We start from the raw sequence: 16,930 nt of genomic DNA on the forward strand, positions 1-16,930 counted from the left end.
CTGGGCTCGTCTCAGGTCAGCCGAGAGCGTGCCGGGAGTCTTGGCTTTCTTTAAAATGCACAGTACTCCTACCGCATTTATTCATCTTAGTTATTGTTAATTATAGCATTATTAAACTTGCACATTAACTTTAGTTCATGCACTGTGAACAAACATCAAAGAACGACTGCGTTTTAATTAACTAACATTAACAAAATCGAATAAAGAGTGCGCTGGCGTTCGTTATTCGTGTTAATGAATGGATTATGTTAACAAACGGCACCTTACTGTAAAGTGTTACCGCTTTTTCTTTATTAGCCAAGTGCAGCGGCATGTAAATATATTTGCAGAAAAGCATTATATGTTCAGAAGCAATACGAGGAAAAAAATCAAGGTAATCCTAATTAAAAATGACTTTCATGATGCAAATATAAAATCTCAGACATGTGTTTGAGCTCACGTCTCTTGCATGAAACGACTTGCTCCTTATCGCTTGTTTACCGTATTATTGAATGCTGTGATGGTGTTGACCAGTGTCTTCTGGGTGTTTCAGCCTCAGTTCAGGTCCCGGCTGGAGTCCATGTCCTCTCTGACGTTCACAGGAAGTCTTCAGGCTCTTAAAGAGAAAGAAACGCCGCTGTCCGCTCTGCCTCCGTACCTTCAAGACACAGCGGACCTCCCACGAAACACAGAGAGAACGCAGGTCAGCACAACATTGCAAACAAGCCTTCAGCACGTTACGGTTAAAAAGGCAAGACCCCAGGCTATTTTTGTAATATCATAAATATTTTATTAATTAAAAGAAGTGTATTTTATTTGCATAATTGTATTAGTTATCCAAAGCTTGTTATTAAACATAAATTAAATACAATTAGTTTCATCTTCACACTTTTTTTTTAGCACCTTTGTTTCTTTTAATCAACATTCTTACATCTGTATTAATTTTTTCCTCCTACAACATTATATGAATATTCAGATTTTGTGATATATTTTAATAAATAACAATATTATTTTTTTTTTTTTACATTTTTACTATTATTGGATAATACATTTTATGCATTTAATAAAAATGTTTAAAAATAGCTTTTAAAAAGATAATTGTATATTCAAGAGTATTTTTTTAAAAGTTTTAATGTTTTTTTATTTTTAATGTTTAATATTTTTATTTAAATATTAAATTTAAACATTATTTTAAAAAAATGTTTATTATGTGCATATTTGTTTTATACCTTTATTACCTCTATTATTTTAGTAGCACTTTTCCATCAATAAATTCTTAATTTGCTGCTTATTACTAGTTAGTTAGTTAGTTGTTAACTTTAGGTACTGTGTAGGATTAGGGATGTAGAATCAGGTCATGTAGAATAAGACAATAATATGTGCTTAATTACCTAATTAATTAGCGAACTAAAAATGGCTAATATTGTAGTAATGTAATGCCAATAAGCAACTAATAGGTGAAACTGTAAAATGAAGTGTTAGCATTAATTTATATCATCTAAATATATAATGCTGTTTTGTGACAGACAAAATTTTATTAAATTTAATATTTAATTTAATAATTTAATTAATTTAATACACACACATACATATATATATATATATATATATATATATATATATATATATATATATATATATATATATATATGTATATATATATATATATATATATATGAACTGTTTTGAAAATATCAGTACATTTATAATATATTTATAAAAATGTATTTAAATTTTATTTAATTTATTATATAATTTTATTTAAATATTATTTAAATATACGTGATTAAATGACAAAGATGATTAAATATACTTTTAAATATATGTAGTTTTAATATCTTTCTATATTATTTACACACACACATTTAATCTATTTACGTATAATAAATAATAAGAAAGTATTTATATTATCATTATTTTATATACCCATAATGACCTTTTTGTAACATAAATGGTGTCTCTTTAGGATGAGGAAGACCGTGACTCTGATGAAGGTCCGTATACCTGCTCGCACACAGAAGACGGAGGCAAGCTGGAGTTTGCGTCTATGTTTGACACTCTTCACGCCCGAGCGGCGTCCCCGGGTCTGCAGGAGGACCTGGACGGGGTCCACAGGAGCCTCACGAGAGCCTGGGCCCTGGGCGTGTCTCTGGGCTCGGTCCAGCAGAGAGAGCGTCTCCTCAGGTACACCGTCCTCTGCGTGGCCCGCCTCCTGAGCCTCCTCCGGGTCGGAGACACCTGGGTCCCTCACGCCCTTCACTCCCTCGGGACGCTGCTGTCCTTCCTCCCGTGGGACGCCGGACGCATCGCTGGACGAGGCTGTCTGGACATCGCCGTGGAGCTCACTCGATGTTTCGTGGACACGTTTCTCCCGCCTCCCTCGTCCCGTTTAACCCTTTCCTCTCAGGACTTGGCGCGGCGCTCGTCGTCCTTCGGCGAGCGTCTCGGAGCATAGACCGAACCTACAGCCTCCCGCCGAGAGCAGTGCATCATGGGAAAGACGGCCAGCTGACGTTCTGCTCAGACGTATTTTCCGTCCCGCTGTTACAAGACGATGCTGATGCCGATGCCGAGACAGGAGCACAAACAGCACCTTCTAAAAGGTATTTTTTTGGTGTGCTCGAGTAGTAAGATTTTCCTAACTTTTCCTAATGTTCAGGTGATCATGTGATCAGGTCCCTGATACAAACTGCAGCATAAATGCAGATACACTAGCAACACCCTAGCAACCAACTACATCACACTTGCATCATGTCAAGTTATTAGTTAAATAATAACATGTTATATTAATGAATCATTTTTTTGTTTTATTAGTAATTTAATTGATTTGAATTTAATATTTTTTTATAATTATAATCATTTAATATCTTTCCATTGATTAATCAGTATTTACATTTGCATTTAGTAATTTAGCAGACTTAAAAATGAGGACAATGGAAGCAATCAAAATCAACAAAAGACTAAATTACAAAAATATTTTTTTACTTTTTAAGAATAAAATTAGAATTAGTGATAGAGTATTTAATATTTTATTTTCATTTATATTTTTTTTCCATTTAGTTATTTTGAGTAAATGTTTTAATTATTTATTTGATTAAATTGTTAATTTAATCATATTTTTATGTTATTTGTTCTTGTTTATTTTATTCCTTTTATTTATTTTTACTTTTTAAGAATAGAATTAGAATTAGTGATAGAGTATTTAATATTTTATTTTCATTTATCACATTTTTTCCATTTAGTTATTTTGAGTAAATAATTGTTAATAATAATGTATTTTATTAAATTAGTAATTTAAACATATTTTTTACGTTATATTTATATATTATGTCATATTTATTATTTATTTATTACATTTAAAATACATTTAAAGTTTTTCATGCATTTCAATGGTTTATTATTTAAATAATTCAATATTTAATACAATTATTTAATTAATGTAAATATTAGTATTTTTTGTTAATATATCTTCATTAATTAATTTGTATTTTTATTTATTTTTGTAATAAATAATTTTGTTTTTATTAATTAATTTATTTGACATGTATGAGTGCACTTTATCCGGCCTGACGTCTCTTGTGTTTTTCAGATTGGTGGTTATTTGGCGCGAGGTGTACAAAAGGGCTTTGCGCTATCAGGAGGAATTACTTCACCGCAGAGGCGTGAAACACGAGCTTGAGAAGATGTCAGTTATTATACCTCAAATCCAGCAAGCTTTACAGTCAGCCGGAGACCGTCTTGAAGAGAGCCACACACTGCGCAGTTTCAGCGGTGAGCAACCAGAAAAAAAACATCTATTAGTGCCATGATGTTATAATAATGTGTGGCTGTTGTCGTCCATCCTCAGGGGAACAGCACTTTATTTTAGGAGAGTACACGGAAAGCGTTCATGTGTGGAGGACCGAGCTGAGGGCAGAGAGACGGAGAGGTCAGTCGCCGTTTTTAATCAGACCCTCCCGTTAATGTCCGCCGTCGCTCACTGTATCCGGCCCGTGTCTCAGGTCCGGTGACGTGTTATCAGGAGACTCGCCGCTGTCTGGCTCTTCTCTACACACTGCTCTTCCAGTACCGGCTGCGAGAGGCTCAAGGGCTGTGTGACCGACTGGCACGGCAGCTACAGACACGAGCGGGACGACAGGAAGAGGAAACGCCAGCAGAGGGTGGTAGGGAGGAGATTATTACTTCTGTGAACTGACCAGGCGGATACGATTTCAAAATGGACAAATATTACTCAGATTAACTAGTGCCTACTTCCAAAAAAAAAAAAAAAAACAGGTCATGAAAAGAGTAGGCTGTCAATTTTTTTTCATACATATATATATATATATATATATATATATATATATATATATATATATATATATTTCTTATATATATATATATATATATATATATATATATATATATATATATATATATATATTTTTTTTTATATATTTATATATATATATATATATATATATATATATATATATATATATATATATATATATTTTTTTTTAAATATTTATATATATATATATATATATATATATATATATATATATATATTTATATATATATATATATATATATATATATATATATATATATATATATATATATATATATATATATTTATATATATATATATAATAAAAATGTTAGATTTGTATATTTTACATATAGAAATATATACTTTTAAATATGTGTAAATATGGATGTACAAAAAATACATGCTGAATGAGTGTGTATTTATATATACATAATAAATATACACCTTACAGACACACACATTGTGTGACAGCAATACTAATAATTAAAATGAAAACGAAAAATGCAAATTTTACGTTCAAAGCACATAAATAAGGCTATAAATACATTGATGACAATAATGTTAGTGTGCATGTTCTCTCTATCTATTAATATATATATATATATATATATATATATATATATATATATATATATATATATATTTTTATTTATTTTTTTAATTTTTTAATTTTTTTAGGGTAGGGGGGGATTTTTACTTTTTTTATTATTTATTTATTTATTTATTTATTTATTTATAAAGTAAAGAATTTTCTAACCCTAGCCTGTTAGAAATCATTGTAATATCCTGCTCAAGAAACATTTCTTTGATTATAATCAATGTTGACAACAGTTGTGCTCCGCAATGATTTTGTCCAAACTACGATGCATTTTATTTTTTTAGGGTTCGCAGATGAACAGAAAGTTCAAAAGAACAGCGTTCACGTGAAACAGAACGATATTGTGACATTATAAATGTAAAAAAGCACATACGCTTTTGATCAGTGTAATGCATCCTTGATTAAGTATACATTTTGAGCAGTGGCGTGTTGTTGTGTGAGGTCAGTGTGGGGTCTGTCTCAGTAGATGAGCTGGTGTCCGAGGGTCCGGCGGGGCGGGAAGCCGCCTGTGCTGTGGTTCAGTCTCTGGGCAGGTTCATGGCTGCGTACTTCACAAACCGGCCGCTCTGCATCCTCCCGCCACACAGCGTCGACGTGCTGCCGCCTCTTCACTTACCACACGGTGAGTGTGTTGTGTGCGGTCAGAGCATGAAACGTGTCCCATAATGCAATGCACTGCGCTCGACCTTTCTTGCCTAATGTGACAAATAAACCTCAAATGATTATATCTGTTTCCTGGCTGATGTTATGCAATGGTGGCATCCGATGATGAAACACGACTTAAAAACTAAAACTGTTTAGTTGTATTTCAAATAAATCATATTTATATTAAATTATATATTTTTAAATGGGGCTTTCTGTGGATTATTTATTTATTTTTTTTATTAATTATGTGATGTGTTGATTAATTAATCTAATTACTCACACACTAAATTTGATTTGTAAAAATACCCACAAAAAATATTCAAAGCTTTAGTTGAGTTAAATGAGAAAGCATCAAGTAGACATTACAAATAGAGCTTCAGAAATAAATATTTTATTTCATTTAGCAAACATGAATTAAAGCTTGCATAAATGTTAACAAAAACTAAAAAATGGTAAACATGACGAAGCACAAAATTAATAAAAGTAATTCAGTTTTAAATGAAAACGTAGAGGTTTAAGAACTTAAACTTTACTACGACTTATTAAAAAAAATTTATTTGCTAATTAAAAAAAAAACTAAATTTGGCATTAATTCTGAAATATTAAAATAAAGAAACCAAAACAATCTTTTTCAATTTTACGTTGATATAATGGTATATATATATAATACTAAATGTGAAATATTAGAAGACAATTAAACTATTTGACAATTGTTTCCAAGCATTTGCCAAGCATTTATGATTTTCATTTAAGTTCACCTCGTTGTAAAGTAGTAAATAATACTACAAATAATAAATTGAAGCTAAATTAAACATATAAAATTGAACAAAATGACAAAAATATATTGCGAAATGTTACTAAAAATTAATGCGAAAGCCGAAAATATAAATTAGAAGTGCTAAATTAACATCGGCGACAATAATGTTAGCGTGCATTGTTTCATATGCTGTTTTCATAAAATGAGTCTCAGATGGCTAATAAAGCAGTGCGCGTGATCCTCTCGCAGACACCGGTGGACGTGTGGTAGAGCTGTGTCAGACTCGAGTGTCTCTGTCGGTGCGCTCCGAGCAGCTCTCGGCGCTGTGGACGGTGGATTACGCTCTGGAGCTCCTCCTGCTGGGCGGATTGATGCCCGAAGCCGTGTGGATGGCGCTTCGGCTGGGCGACTGGAAGATGGCCTCCGCCCTCGGCCTGGCCTACACCCACTACTGCGGTGGACAGCTGGACATCAGCAGGTCCGTCGTCACCATTCGGTTTTGGGTTCGGTTGCGTGACAACTCTTAAAATAAGCAAAGCCTTAATTATAAGGTTAAGGGTGCCCTTCACTTAAGGGAGTTAAAGAAAAGTTGAGGTCTGGCGATAGCAGTTTTAGCGTAGCTTAGCATACATCATTGAATCCTATTAGACCGGTAGCATCGCGTTCAAAAACGTCCAAAGAGTTTAGATATTTTTCCTATTTAATACTTGACTCTTCTGTAGTTATATGGTGGACTAAGACTGACAGAAAATGGACATTTTTGATTTTCTGTACCGATTAGGAACGATTAGGAAACAAACTTCCTTGATTGTTACGCCGGAACGGGAATATAGTTCCTTATCATATTGGCTTAGAAAAGCAAAACGTCTCTTTTTCTGTCGGCATTAGTACTTGATAGAGCTACAGAAGAGTTCACTTTTAAATAGGAAAAATATCTAAACTCTTTGGTCGTTTTTTAATGCAATGCTACCGGTCTAATTGGATTCAATGATGTATGCTAAGCTATGCTAAAAGTGCTATCGCCAGACCCGGAGATCGGCTGAATGGATTCCAAAACGATAAAACTCAACTTATTAACTCTGGAGGAGTTGCAGAATGAGCTTATTTCCAAAAAAAAGTCTCTTTAAGGCTGTCAATAAGTATTAACTACATAAGTGTTCCCTTAACAAAGTCCTTACTAACTATTTCACCTTGATAAATTCAAGGTGTTAAAAAAAGCATCCTGAACTCTGGATTTTTAAGCTTAAACGTAAGACTTTTAAAGACCTTTTTTTAAAGAAAGTGAATAAGTTGTATCAACTATTATTTCATATTAATTTAAACAATTGTTGTTAATCAGTTATTGCATTAATTAAATAACAATATAAACGTAATGCATGTCTTAATCGTTTCGATTTTTGTGATGCGTGTTCTTGTCCGTACACCTGTTTACGTTTACAACGGCGTCAAAGCGTGGGTTCATTTCACCGAGCGCCAATTTTCCGCCAATGTTTAATTTTCCATCGTTGGCCAGTAGGAGGCGCTTGCCCTTTAAAAATAAAGCGGTTTCCTCGATAATGACTGCATACAGTGTAGCACATGCATAATTGTTCATGTTTATTTATTTTGTTATGTTTATTGTCATAGACATGCATATCTGTGTTTATTGTGAGATGTAGTAACTATAGCAACCGCAGCAGCCATATGTTGCCAGGAACTGCCGTAAAACTCGTAGAATGAACTCTTACAGTTTGTTGCTACGCCTCAGGGACACCCCTAAGTGAAATAGCTTAAGGACTTGCATGCAACCGGGCCCTAGTTCTCTGTTGCTTGCAGTGATGTTTCCGTCTCTCTGTTTCTTTGCGTCCTCCAGCTTGCGTTGGAGAGAACTGCACCTCCCCACCGAGCTCAAGCCCGCGGTGATATTCCAGAATCAGCTGGAGATGTTACTGGGACGAATGCCTGGGTCCGAAGGAGATGCTAACGCAGGTGAAAATGCTGTATTTATAATCAGGGTGAATTACAGGGTGAGGACCTCACGATCCGATCCGATTCTGGGAGTCAAATCTTAACCAAAATTGTAGTTTCTATACGTTTGTAGTTGGGATATCTGTGCGTCAGTGCCGCCATCTTAAAAGTAGGGCGTCAATCTATTCTCATTATCATTATTAGCTCAGTTTCTCAGTTTTTAATATTGCTGCACATGGCTACATTTTTACATATGTTTTGAATCAAAATTTACTTAATGTTTTTAAGTCCCAGCCCGAGATGCAGAGCCTATAATTACAGTAAAACCGTTTTAATTCTGCACATTAAATGAGGAACATCTCCAGACGTCATAATAGCATTATACAGCATTTTTTGCACTATTTATGCACAATCTCATTGTGTGCTGTTGTTAGTTTGCACACTGTAGTGTTACACGTCGCAACCCTTTCTTTTAATTATCTTTTCGGGAATTGAGTTTGGAGGTGTTCGATTTATCTTTAGCTGAAATGTCTGTGAAAAGGCTTCCTGAAAATCATTGTAGAATATATATGATGTAATTTCGTATAATAAACACTTTACACTAGTGTTAACTAATGAACCCTACTGTACTACAAAGTGAAGAACTAAAAGGGAATACTTCTACAGCGTTTATTATTATTAGTTGATGTTAATTTCAGCTTTAATTGATGCATTATTAAAATCACAACTTTGTTATATTAAGTTAATGCACTGTGAACTAACATGAATAAACAAACAACTATATTTTTGTTAACTAACATTAACAAGATTAATAAAGAGTGTAGTACATGTAGTGTTCATTGATTGTTCATGTTAAGTAATGCATTAATGTTAAAAAAATGACACCTTGTTGTAAAGTGTTACTAATATAATATATCATTATTATTTTATGTGTTGTTATTATTATCTATTATCTAAATAAATTACAATTACTGCAAAATGATAAAAAATACAGTATGTAATCAAAATAAATATATAAAATAAGATACTTCATGTAATATTTTAGAATGAAAATTACCTCGGCATCTAACGAAAGTTAGTACTAAAGTAGTAAAAGGCTAAAAGTAGATCTGAAACCAAATTAAATGAAAGCTAAATACTGTAAGCTGCTGGGATTAGTACGTTTTTTTATCGTTCTCTATTCAGCTTTGCATCACAGGAATAAATGATCTAATGTATGTGTGGCCCTTGAGCACTAAAGCAGTCATAACTGCAATGTTTTTGAAACCTGAAAGCTGGATAAATAGACTTTCTATTGATGCATGATTTGAACGATTTAAAAATCTGAGGATGCAAAAAAATGTAATATTGCCTCTAAAGTTGTCCAAGTGAAGTTCGCAGCGTTGCATATTACGTTTTTGCTACATTTACGATATGACATTTGCTAAATATCTTCATGGAACATGATCTTAAATAAAAATATTTATTATTATTATTGTTAATATTATTATCGTACATAATTTTGATCCATACAATGTGTTGTTGGCTATTGCTGAAATCCATCTATTAAAAAAAATGAAAACGTAAAAATGACCAGACCTGGATGAATGCGTAAATGTAGTAATTAAAGCTTTTTCAAAATAGGAATAAATAGTATCTAACTGAGAATGAAAATAAAATCGAGGCTAATACGCTGTTTGTTGCTCCTTCAGAGGACGTGGATCTGGTTCAGGTCTCTGTGCAGGAGATCTTGAAGGCGTCTGTCATGGCGGAGCTGGACGTCATCTCTCAGCCTCTGACGCAGATTCTGGACGCAGCCAAAGAGCGAGCCGCATCACTTCCTGCTCTGGTTCCTCCTGCGTTCTACCTGCCCGCTCCTCCTCTGTACTGTCCACAGCCTTCGCCCAACACACAGGTGGAGCGGAGGATTCAGCTTTTGCCAGGCGCTATGTACCAAGCCACCGAATAATCAGCTGTGCTTGCGTCTCCTCAGGACTCGGTGAAAGATACGGCTCTGGTTCTGGAGCGGGAGTCTCGCTGTCAGGTGTCTGGGCTGGTTCAGAAGGTTCTGATGCTCTTCAGGGCGACACACAGCTCTCGGCCCGCGGCGCAGTGGTACATCACTAACCTGCATCGCTGCAGACACTTACTGCACAAGGTGGGTTTGCCATGTGTCCGCCTCACAAGTGCCCAGCAGTTACTTGGATATGTATCTAACCAGGTTAAATATAAAGGGTACTTACTAACTAGCTGTGTTAACGGTGACTTGGATGTTTCAGTATTCTCTGGGTGTTTGTTAGCTTTATCTGACCATGGTGGAATGTATAGGTTACTTACTATGTTTGAAGTTACTTCGACATTATAATGTCTCAGTATTTTATGGGTATTAGTATCCTTTATCTTACCAGGTTAAATAGTAAAGGTTACTTACTAACTATGTTTGAAGTCACTTCGACATTATAATGTCTCAGTATTTTATGGGTATTAGTAACCTTTATCTAACCAGGTTAAATATAAAGGGTACTTACTAACTAGCTGTGTTAACAGTTACTTGGATGTTTAGTATTCTCTGGGTGTTTGTTAGCTTTATCTGACCATGGTGGAATGTATAGGTTACTTACTAACTAACTATGTTTGAAGTCACTTCGACATTATAATGTCTCAGTATTTTATGGGTATTAGTAACCTTTATCTTACCAGGTTAAATAGCAAAAGTTACTTACTAACCCGCTAACCAAGCAAACAACTACTTAAAATGTTAGTAGTTTCTTGGACAGATACTATTGTAATGTCTTAGAAATCTTTTGCCGTTGCTAACTTTTATCTAACCAGTTCAAATGTATAGGATACTAAAAAAATAATTAATTGTAACAAATTAACTAAAATGTTAGCAGAATATTTACCCTTATAATGTCTTGATGTTCTTTGTGTTTTAGAAACCTTTATCTTACCGGGTTAAATATAAAGGTTAATTACTAACTATCTGACCAACAAACTAACCAGCTAACTAATATGTTAGCAGTTTTTTGGACAGGTATCACTAAAATGTCTTAGAATTCTTTGGGTGTTATCTAACCAGGATAAATATATATGTTACTAAATTATATAACTGACTGACTAACATGTTAACGGTTTGAGCTTGTTTGTACTTGTTTATTCTGTTTTTTTAGTTTGATAATTAGTTAATACTCTCCTTTGTTCCTTCCTGCTTTGTTTCTATAGGTATTATTTGATTGAGTACTGGATTTAGTAACCTTGATTTTAAAATAAATGTCTAACTAAGTTACCAACATATTAACAGTTACATGGAAATATGCTGTGATATAATGTCTTAGTATTGTTTGGGAGTTAGCAACCTTTATCTAGTCGTGTTAAATATAAAGGTTACTAACTAACCAACTATCAAGTACCATTGTAATGTCTAAAAATTCTTCGGGAGTTAGTTAATACTGTTTGGATTTAGTACTAGTTAGTTCTAGTTTGGATGTTGTTTTAAGAAACTTACTATTGCTCTATTTTGGAGTTAGTAACCCTTATTTATTCAGCCTAAAATAAAGGTTACTAACTTTCTAACTACCGTTATAATGTTTTAGTATTGTTTGGGAGTTAGTAAATGTAAGTAAATAACCAGGTTACAAATTTTATTTAAACAACTACTTTTTTAACTCCTTTTTTGGAAAAAAATTGCAATGTCTTAGAATTCCTGTTTGGATTTAGTACTGCTTGGTAGTACTTGGGATATTGTTTTAAGAAACTCATTGAAGTTTTCTGTTGGTAGATTGGGAAGAAAGCGTCCGAACCCAAAGCAGAACTGATTCCCGATGGACTGAGGAAATTCTCCACTCATCGTGGGTTCTTCCAATCAGGGCCCAGCAAAGACATGGATAGCGTCACAACCCAGATCATTAGTATGTTTAATGTCTTTATCCGTCAGAGCATGTCTGCGTGAAGCTCCACGTATTTATACGATGATCTGCCTTTGTCCAGCATGCTTTCGTGAGTTGTGTGCTCTTTGCTGGATGCTCCATGTGAGGGACCAGCTCAGCGTTTCCTGTAGAAGGTACCAGGCTGCAAGGCAACAGGGGAAGACACTCAGGTGCGTTTAAAGAGTCAATGTATGAGTATCTCTGAGATGCCAGGCGGCTCAGTCTATGTCTTCGTCTCTCAGGTCGGCGAGGCGAGTGTGTCGGGTCTCTGTGTTGAGGCTCTGTGTTGGGCGCGCCGTCTCCTGCCGTTCTGCCGTTTCCTGAACGCAGAGGAAGTCCTGCAGGACTTAGTGCTCAGCCTGGTGTCTGAACTACCACCCGGTCATGTGGTAAGACGCATCAGTGTTTCGCCTACATTGGTTTATCTGCGTCGCTAATCTAAATGTACACTCATTTAGGACACCTGATGGTTTGTACTGTAAGATAATTACGTTTTTTTGTAAGGTAATAAGTAAAGGTTTCTAACTAACTTTTAGTATTTGTATTTTTTGTTCGAACCTTTATTTCACCTGTTTAATTAAAGGTTACTAACTAACTAACTAAAACTAGCATGTTAGCAGTTTTTTGGACATTTACCATTGACATTTCTTTGTGTTCTGTGGGAGTTAGTTGGTGACCTCTATTGAACCAGGTTAAAAATAAAGGTTACTAATTTATGAGTTAACCAGCTGACGTACATCTTAGCAGTGTTTTGGTCAAGTGCCATTGTAATATCTTAGAATTCTTTGTGAGTTAGTTACTTACCTTTATTTTTAACTCGGTCAATTGAGGGTAACAGCAAACAAACCAACTAACTAATAAACATGTATGGTTGTACGGTTTTGCATTGTTTGGGAGTTAATGGTTAAAAGAAAAGTTACTAATTAACTAACAAAAAGTTCATATTTTTTTTTTGATCAAGCTAAAAACAAAGGTAACTAACATGTTAGCTGGTTTTTACCAATTACTATTGTATTAGAATTCTTTGTGAGTAATGTTTATGTTTTTAACTTGTAATTTAAGGTTACTAACTTGGAGAACTTAATTAATCAGGTAGAAATGAAGGTTACTATTTATCATGTTACCATTATCACGTCATTGTAACCAGGTATCTAAGTTGCTAACCAACATATTACTAGGAATTTTTTTACATATACCATAGTAATGTCTCAACATTTTTTGGGAGTTAGCAAGTTAGTTGCTTAGTAAACTTTATTTTAGTCCTAGTTAATGAAAGTTTACCAAACAATACTAAGGCATTACGTTAGTCCAAAAAACAACTGCATAAATATCGGTCTAATCAAAATAATCCTTCCACATCTTCGTAGCCCCTAACCGGTTCAGTTTTTCCAAGCTTGTGTTTCATTACCCACGTTTAGACGGCAGAAACCCTAGCAGAAGTGTTTCCTGATGAGACGGAGTCTGTTCGCGTGCCGCTGCGGGATAAATACACGTCTCTGGTCCAGAGACTGAGACCCGTGATCGTGCCAGACACCTCCACACCAGGCAAGTGCCGCTTTAAGGAACCGCTCTCCCGGGAACGATGGCTCTTTCCTTTGTTTTGGGAATCAGCTTCTAAGCAGATGTGCTTATGTTCGCAGAAGTGGAGGAGGGAAGCGAGAGGGAAGACGAGGACGGCGATACGGTGATGATTCTGATCCAGGATCGGCTGAGGAAGAGACGCCGGGAGCTCCGGCGCCTGGCAAAGTACCTGGGTGCACCGGAGCCGTATCTGTGGGAGAGAGAGGAGGAGGAGGACAGGGGAGGTGCTGCATCTATACTGAAGCGCCTCTCTCTCGGGACGAGTTTGAGTGACAGCACGCTGACGGACGGTGGGCGTCCCCTAGTGTACAGCGAAGGAGACACAGCCGAGACGCTGTCAGAGCCTCTTTCCCCAGAGCTGGAGACCAAATCAGCACACAGGTGACACTGCTACACTGAATACTGAGTGCTGTGTGTGTGTGTGTGTGTGTGTGTGTGTGTGTGTGTGTGTGTGTGTGTGTGTGTGTGTGTGCGTATGCATATGCGTGCGTGCATGTGTGTGTGTATATATATATATATATATATATATATATATATATATATATATATATATATATATATATATATATATATATATATATATATATATATATATATATATATATATATATATATATATATATATATATATATATATATATATATATATATTATATATATATTTTTTAATATATATATGCATGTGTTGTATCAGAATATCAGAATGTTTTGAAGTAATGATATAATGTTGAAGTAATGAAGTAATGATATAGTATTAATTTTGTTAGTAACCTTTATTTAACAAGGTTAAAATAAACTAACTTACCAATTAACTTGTTAGTATTTTTTTTTTTTTTTGGACATTTACTATTTACATTTACATTTATCATTTTTAGGTTTATTTTGGAAGTTAGTTGTGACATTTATTTAACAAGATTAATAAAAAGGTTACTAACTAACTAACTAAATAATCAACATGTTAGAAGTGTTCTGCACGTGTGCTATAATAATGATTTAGTTTTAGATTAAAAGTAACCATTATGTAATCAGGTTAAAATAAAGATTACTAACTTGTTATTTTTGGGGTCGAATGCACTATTGATATATTTTACAGTTCTTTGATAGTTAGTAACATTTATTTAACCCGGTTAAATTAAAGGTTGCTAACTTCTGCACATTTACCATTCAAATGTTTTAACTAACTTATTGTCGTTTTTTTGTACTTGTACTTGTAATATTTGTATATTCTTTGGGTGTTAGTAGACTTTATTTAAACAGGTTATAAAGGTTACTATCTAACTAACTAACTAACATGTTAGTAGTTTATGGTTTTTAGTATTCTTTGGGAATTGGTAACAAGGTTTAAAATAAAGAATTACTGTCTGTATAGCTAACATTATATAATAAACATAGTACTCTTCTGGACATGTACTAGTTTAGTGTTTTAAGGCTTAGTCTCCTAGTTACCTTTCGTTAACCAGCTAGATTTTTTGGTTGGTTTTCAATGCACAGAACGTATTAGGGCTGCAAGGGTTGCTTGAAGATTATTAGATTAAGCATCAAATGTGAACTGTACATCGAATTGGTTTCTTCTTTTAAAAAAAAAGGGAGTAAAAATATGCGTAGTATTTTAATGCTATATTGAATATAAAATGAAAACTGCCGAAACCATTTAAATAACATGGAGTAAGAAAAAACATATCTTAAGCACGCATAGTAACATAAGGGATTTACTTTGAATGAATGTGACATCTGTAGTTGCAATTATAATTGGAAATTTCAACGTAGTGCGTTCTCCAAATAGTAGAAAACAGTTCAAGCTAATTAATGTGTGAATATTTTAAACTTGCGGTAAACCTCTTTCTTGTGTGTGTAGCTCAAAGACGGCAACATTTCTGGATGCACCTCAGAAATCAACAGAAGAAAGGAAAGGAGATAAAAGGTGTTGTTCAGAGCGGACCGTGCCCTCAGTGGGAACCTGGGAGTTTGAGCTGGTGGACGAGGAGTACACGCTCTTCCTGGAGTTATTCCTCAGCTACACGCTGGGAAAAGACAGCCTGGACGCCCAAGAGTCTGAGCTGCCTTTACTGAGCGCTTTCTCACAACAGCTCCGCTCTAGAGAGCTGCACTCGGCGACCTTTGACATGCTGAGCGCTCTCAAGCGGCGTCAGAAGGATCGTAAACGGAGCGCTCCGTTACCTTTCTTCCACGCCGGTCACTGCTTCCGAACTCTCCCGCTTACTCCCGAACCTCCGGCGTCTGTCCGGTCCGACACTTCCCACCGGGCCCTTCCTGGACTCCATCCCGGGAAACGTCGAGGTCTATTCGCCCTCCGTCGCCATGCCGCCTTAACGTCCGAAGTCAGCGCGGCCCCGATCGGCGCCGAAGTCCTCTCTGAGGCCGAAGGAGATGTTGAGACGGAGCTGGACGCCTCTCTCGAGGTCCGGTTTCCTCGGCTGGCCCGGCTGCTGGAGTGGATGCTGCGCTGGGCGGAAAGGCGGGTTCTGCTCTCTCAGCCAATCAGAAGCACCTCAGAGGGCTCCGGTGATTCGGTGGTCATCAGGGTCAGAGCCTCGACCCCTGCAGTGCTGACCGCGCTGGAGCTGCTGGAGCGGAGGTACAGCGCCGCCCTGCTGGGGGAAAACGCGCATCGCTCCAGTACCGAGGTAGGCTTGCTTTTTGAGATGCTTTAAATCAAACTGGTGTTTTGTTATTCTTGTATTTAGAGTTAGATGGGGCGTCATGCGCCTGTTTAAATTTTAACGGGTCGCCGGTGTCAGGATGAAGTCATTCAGAGACAGAAACTATTCAAAAATCTTTTTTTACTTTTGTTAGTAAATACCAATGCTAAATAAATAAATAAATAAAATAATGAATAGATAAATATAGAAAATGTTGACAAAATAATAATGTATATATATGTATATATGTATATGTATATATGTATATATGTGTGTTATATTTATTTATATATATTTATTCATTTATTTGTGTAAACAAAAATAAAATACAAAACACAAAATAAAAAATAAATATATATATATATATATATATATATATATATATATATATATATATATATATATATATATATATATGTATATATATTTATTTATATGTGTGTTATATTTATTTATTTATATATATTTATTTATTTATTTGTGTAAACAAAAATAAAATACAAAACACAAAAATAAATACATTTATATATATATATATATATA

The 16,930-nt window shown here is 34.9% G+C and overlaps 1 protein-coding gene across 1 annotated transcript in view; it reads left to right on the forward strand.

The window, feature by feature from the left end:
• The window catches only part of cplane1 (ciliogenesis and planar polarity effector 1), a 44,437-nt gene that overhangs the window by 5,831 nt on the left and 21,676 nt on the right, over window positions 1-16,930 (forward strand). Inside the window, 18 exon segments of the mRNA XM_043231751.1 lie at window positions 1-15; window positions 533-682; window positions 1,946-2,384; window positions 2,387-2,582; window positions 3,569-3,750; window positions 3,827-3,907; window positions 3,981-4,142; window positions 5,356-5,514; window positions 6,544-6,772; window positions 8,147-8,262; window positions 9,933-10,135; window positions 10,214-10,378; window positions 11,999-12,128; window positions 12,208-12,320; window positions 12,398-12,535; window positions 13,565-13,691; window positions 13,787-14,108; window positions 15,583-16,372. The exon segment at window positions 1-15 is cut by the window's left edge and continues 229 nt beyond it. Of these exon segments, the coding sequence (XP_043087686.1) occupies window positions 1-15; window positions 533-682; window positions 1,946-2,384; window positions 2,387-2,582; window positions 3,569-3,750; window positions 3,827-3,907; window positions 3,981-4,142; window positions 5,356-5,514; window positions 6,544-6,772; window positions 8,147-8,262; window positions 9,933-10,135; window positions 10,214-10,378; window positions 11,999-12,128; window positions 12,208-12,320; window positions 12,398-12,535; window positions 13,565-13,691; window positions 13,787-14,108; window positions 15,583-16,372 (3,717 nt within the window).

Source organism: Puntigrus tetrazona, unplaced genomic scaffold (assembly GCF_018831695.1).
Source record: "Puntigrus tetrazona isolate hp1 unplaced genomic scaffold, ASM1883169v1 S000000401, whole genome shotgun sequence".
Taxonomy (NCBI): domain Eukaryota; kingdom Metazoa; phylum Chordata; class Actinopteri; order Cypriniformes; family Cyprinidae; genus Puntigrus; species Puntigrus tetrazona.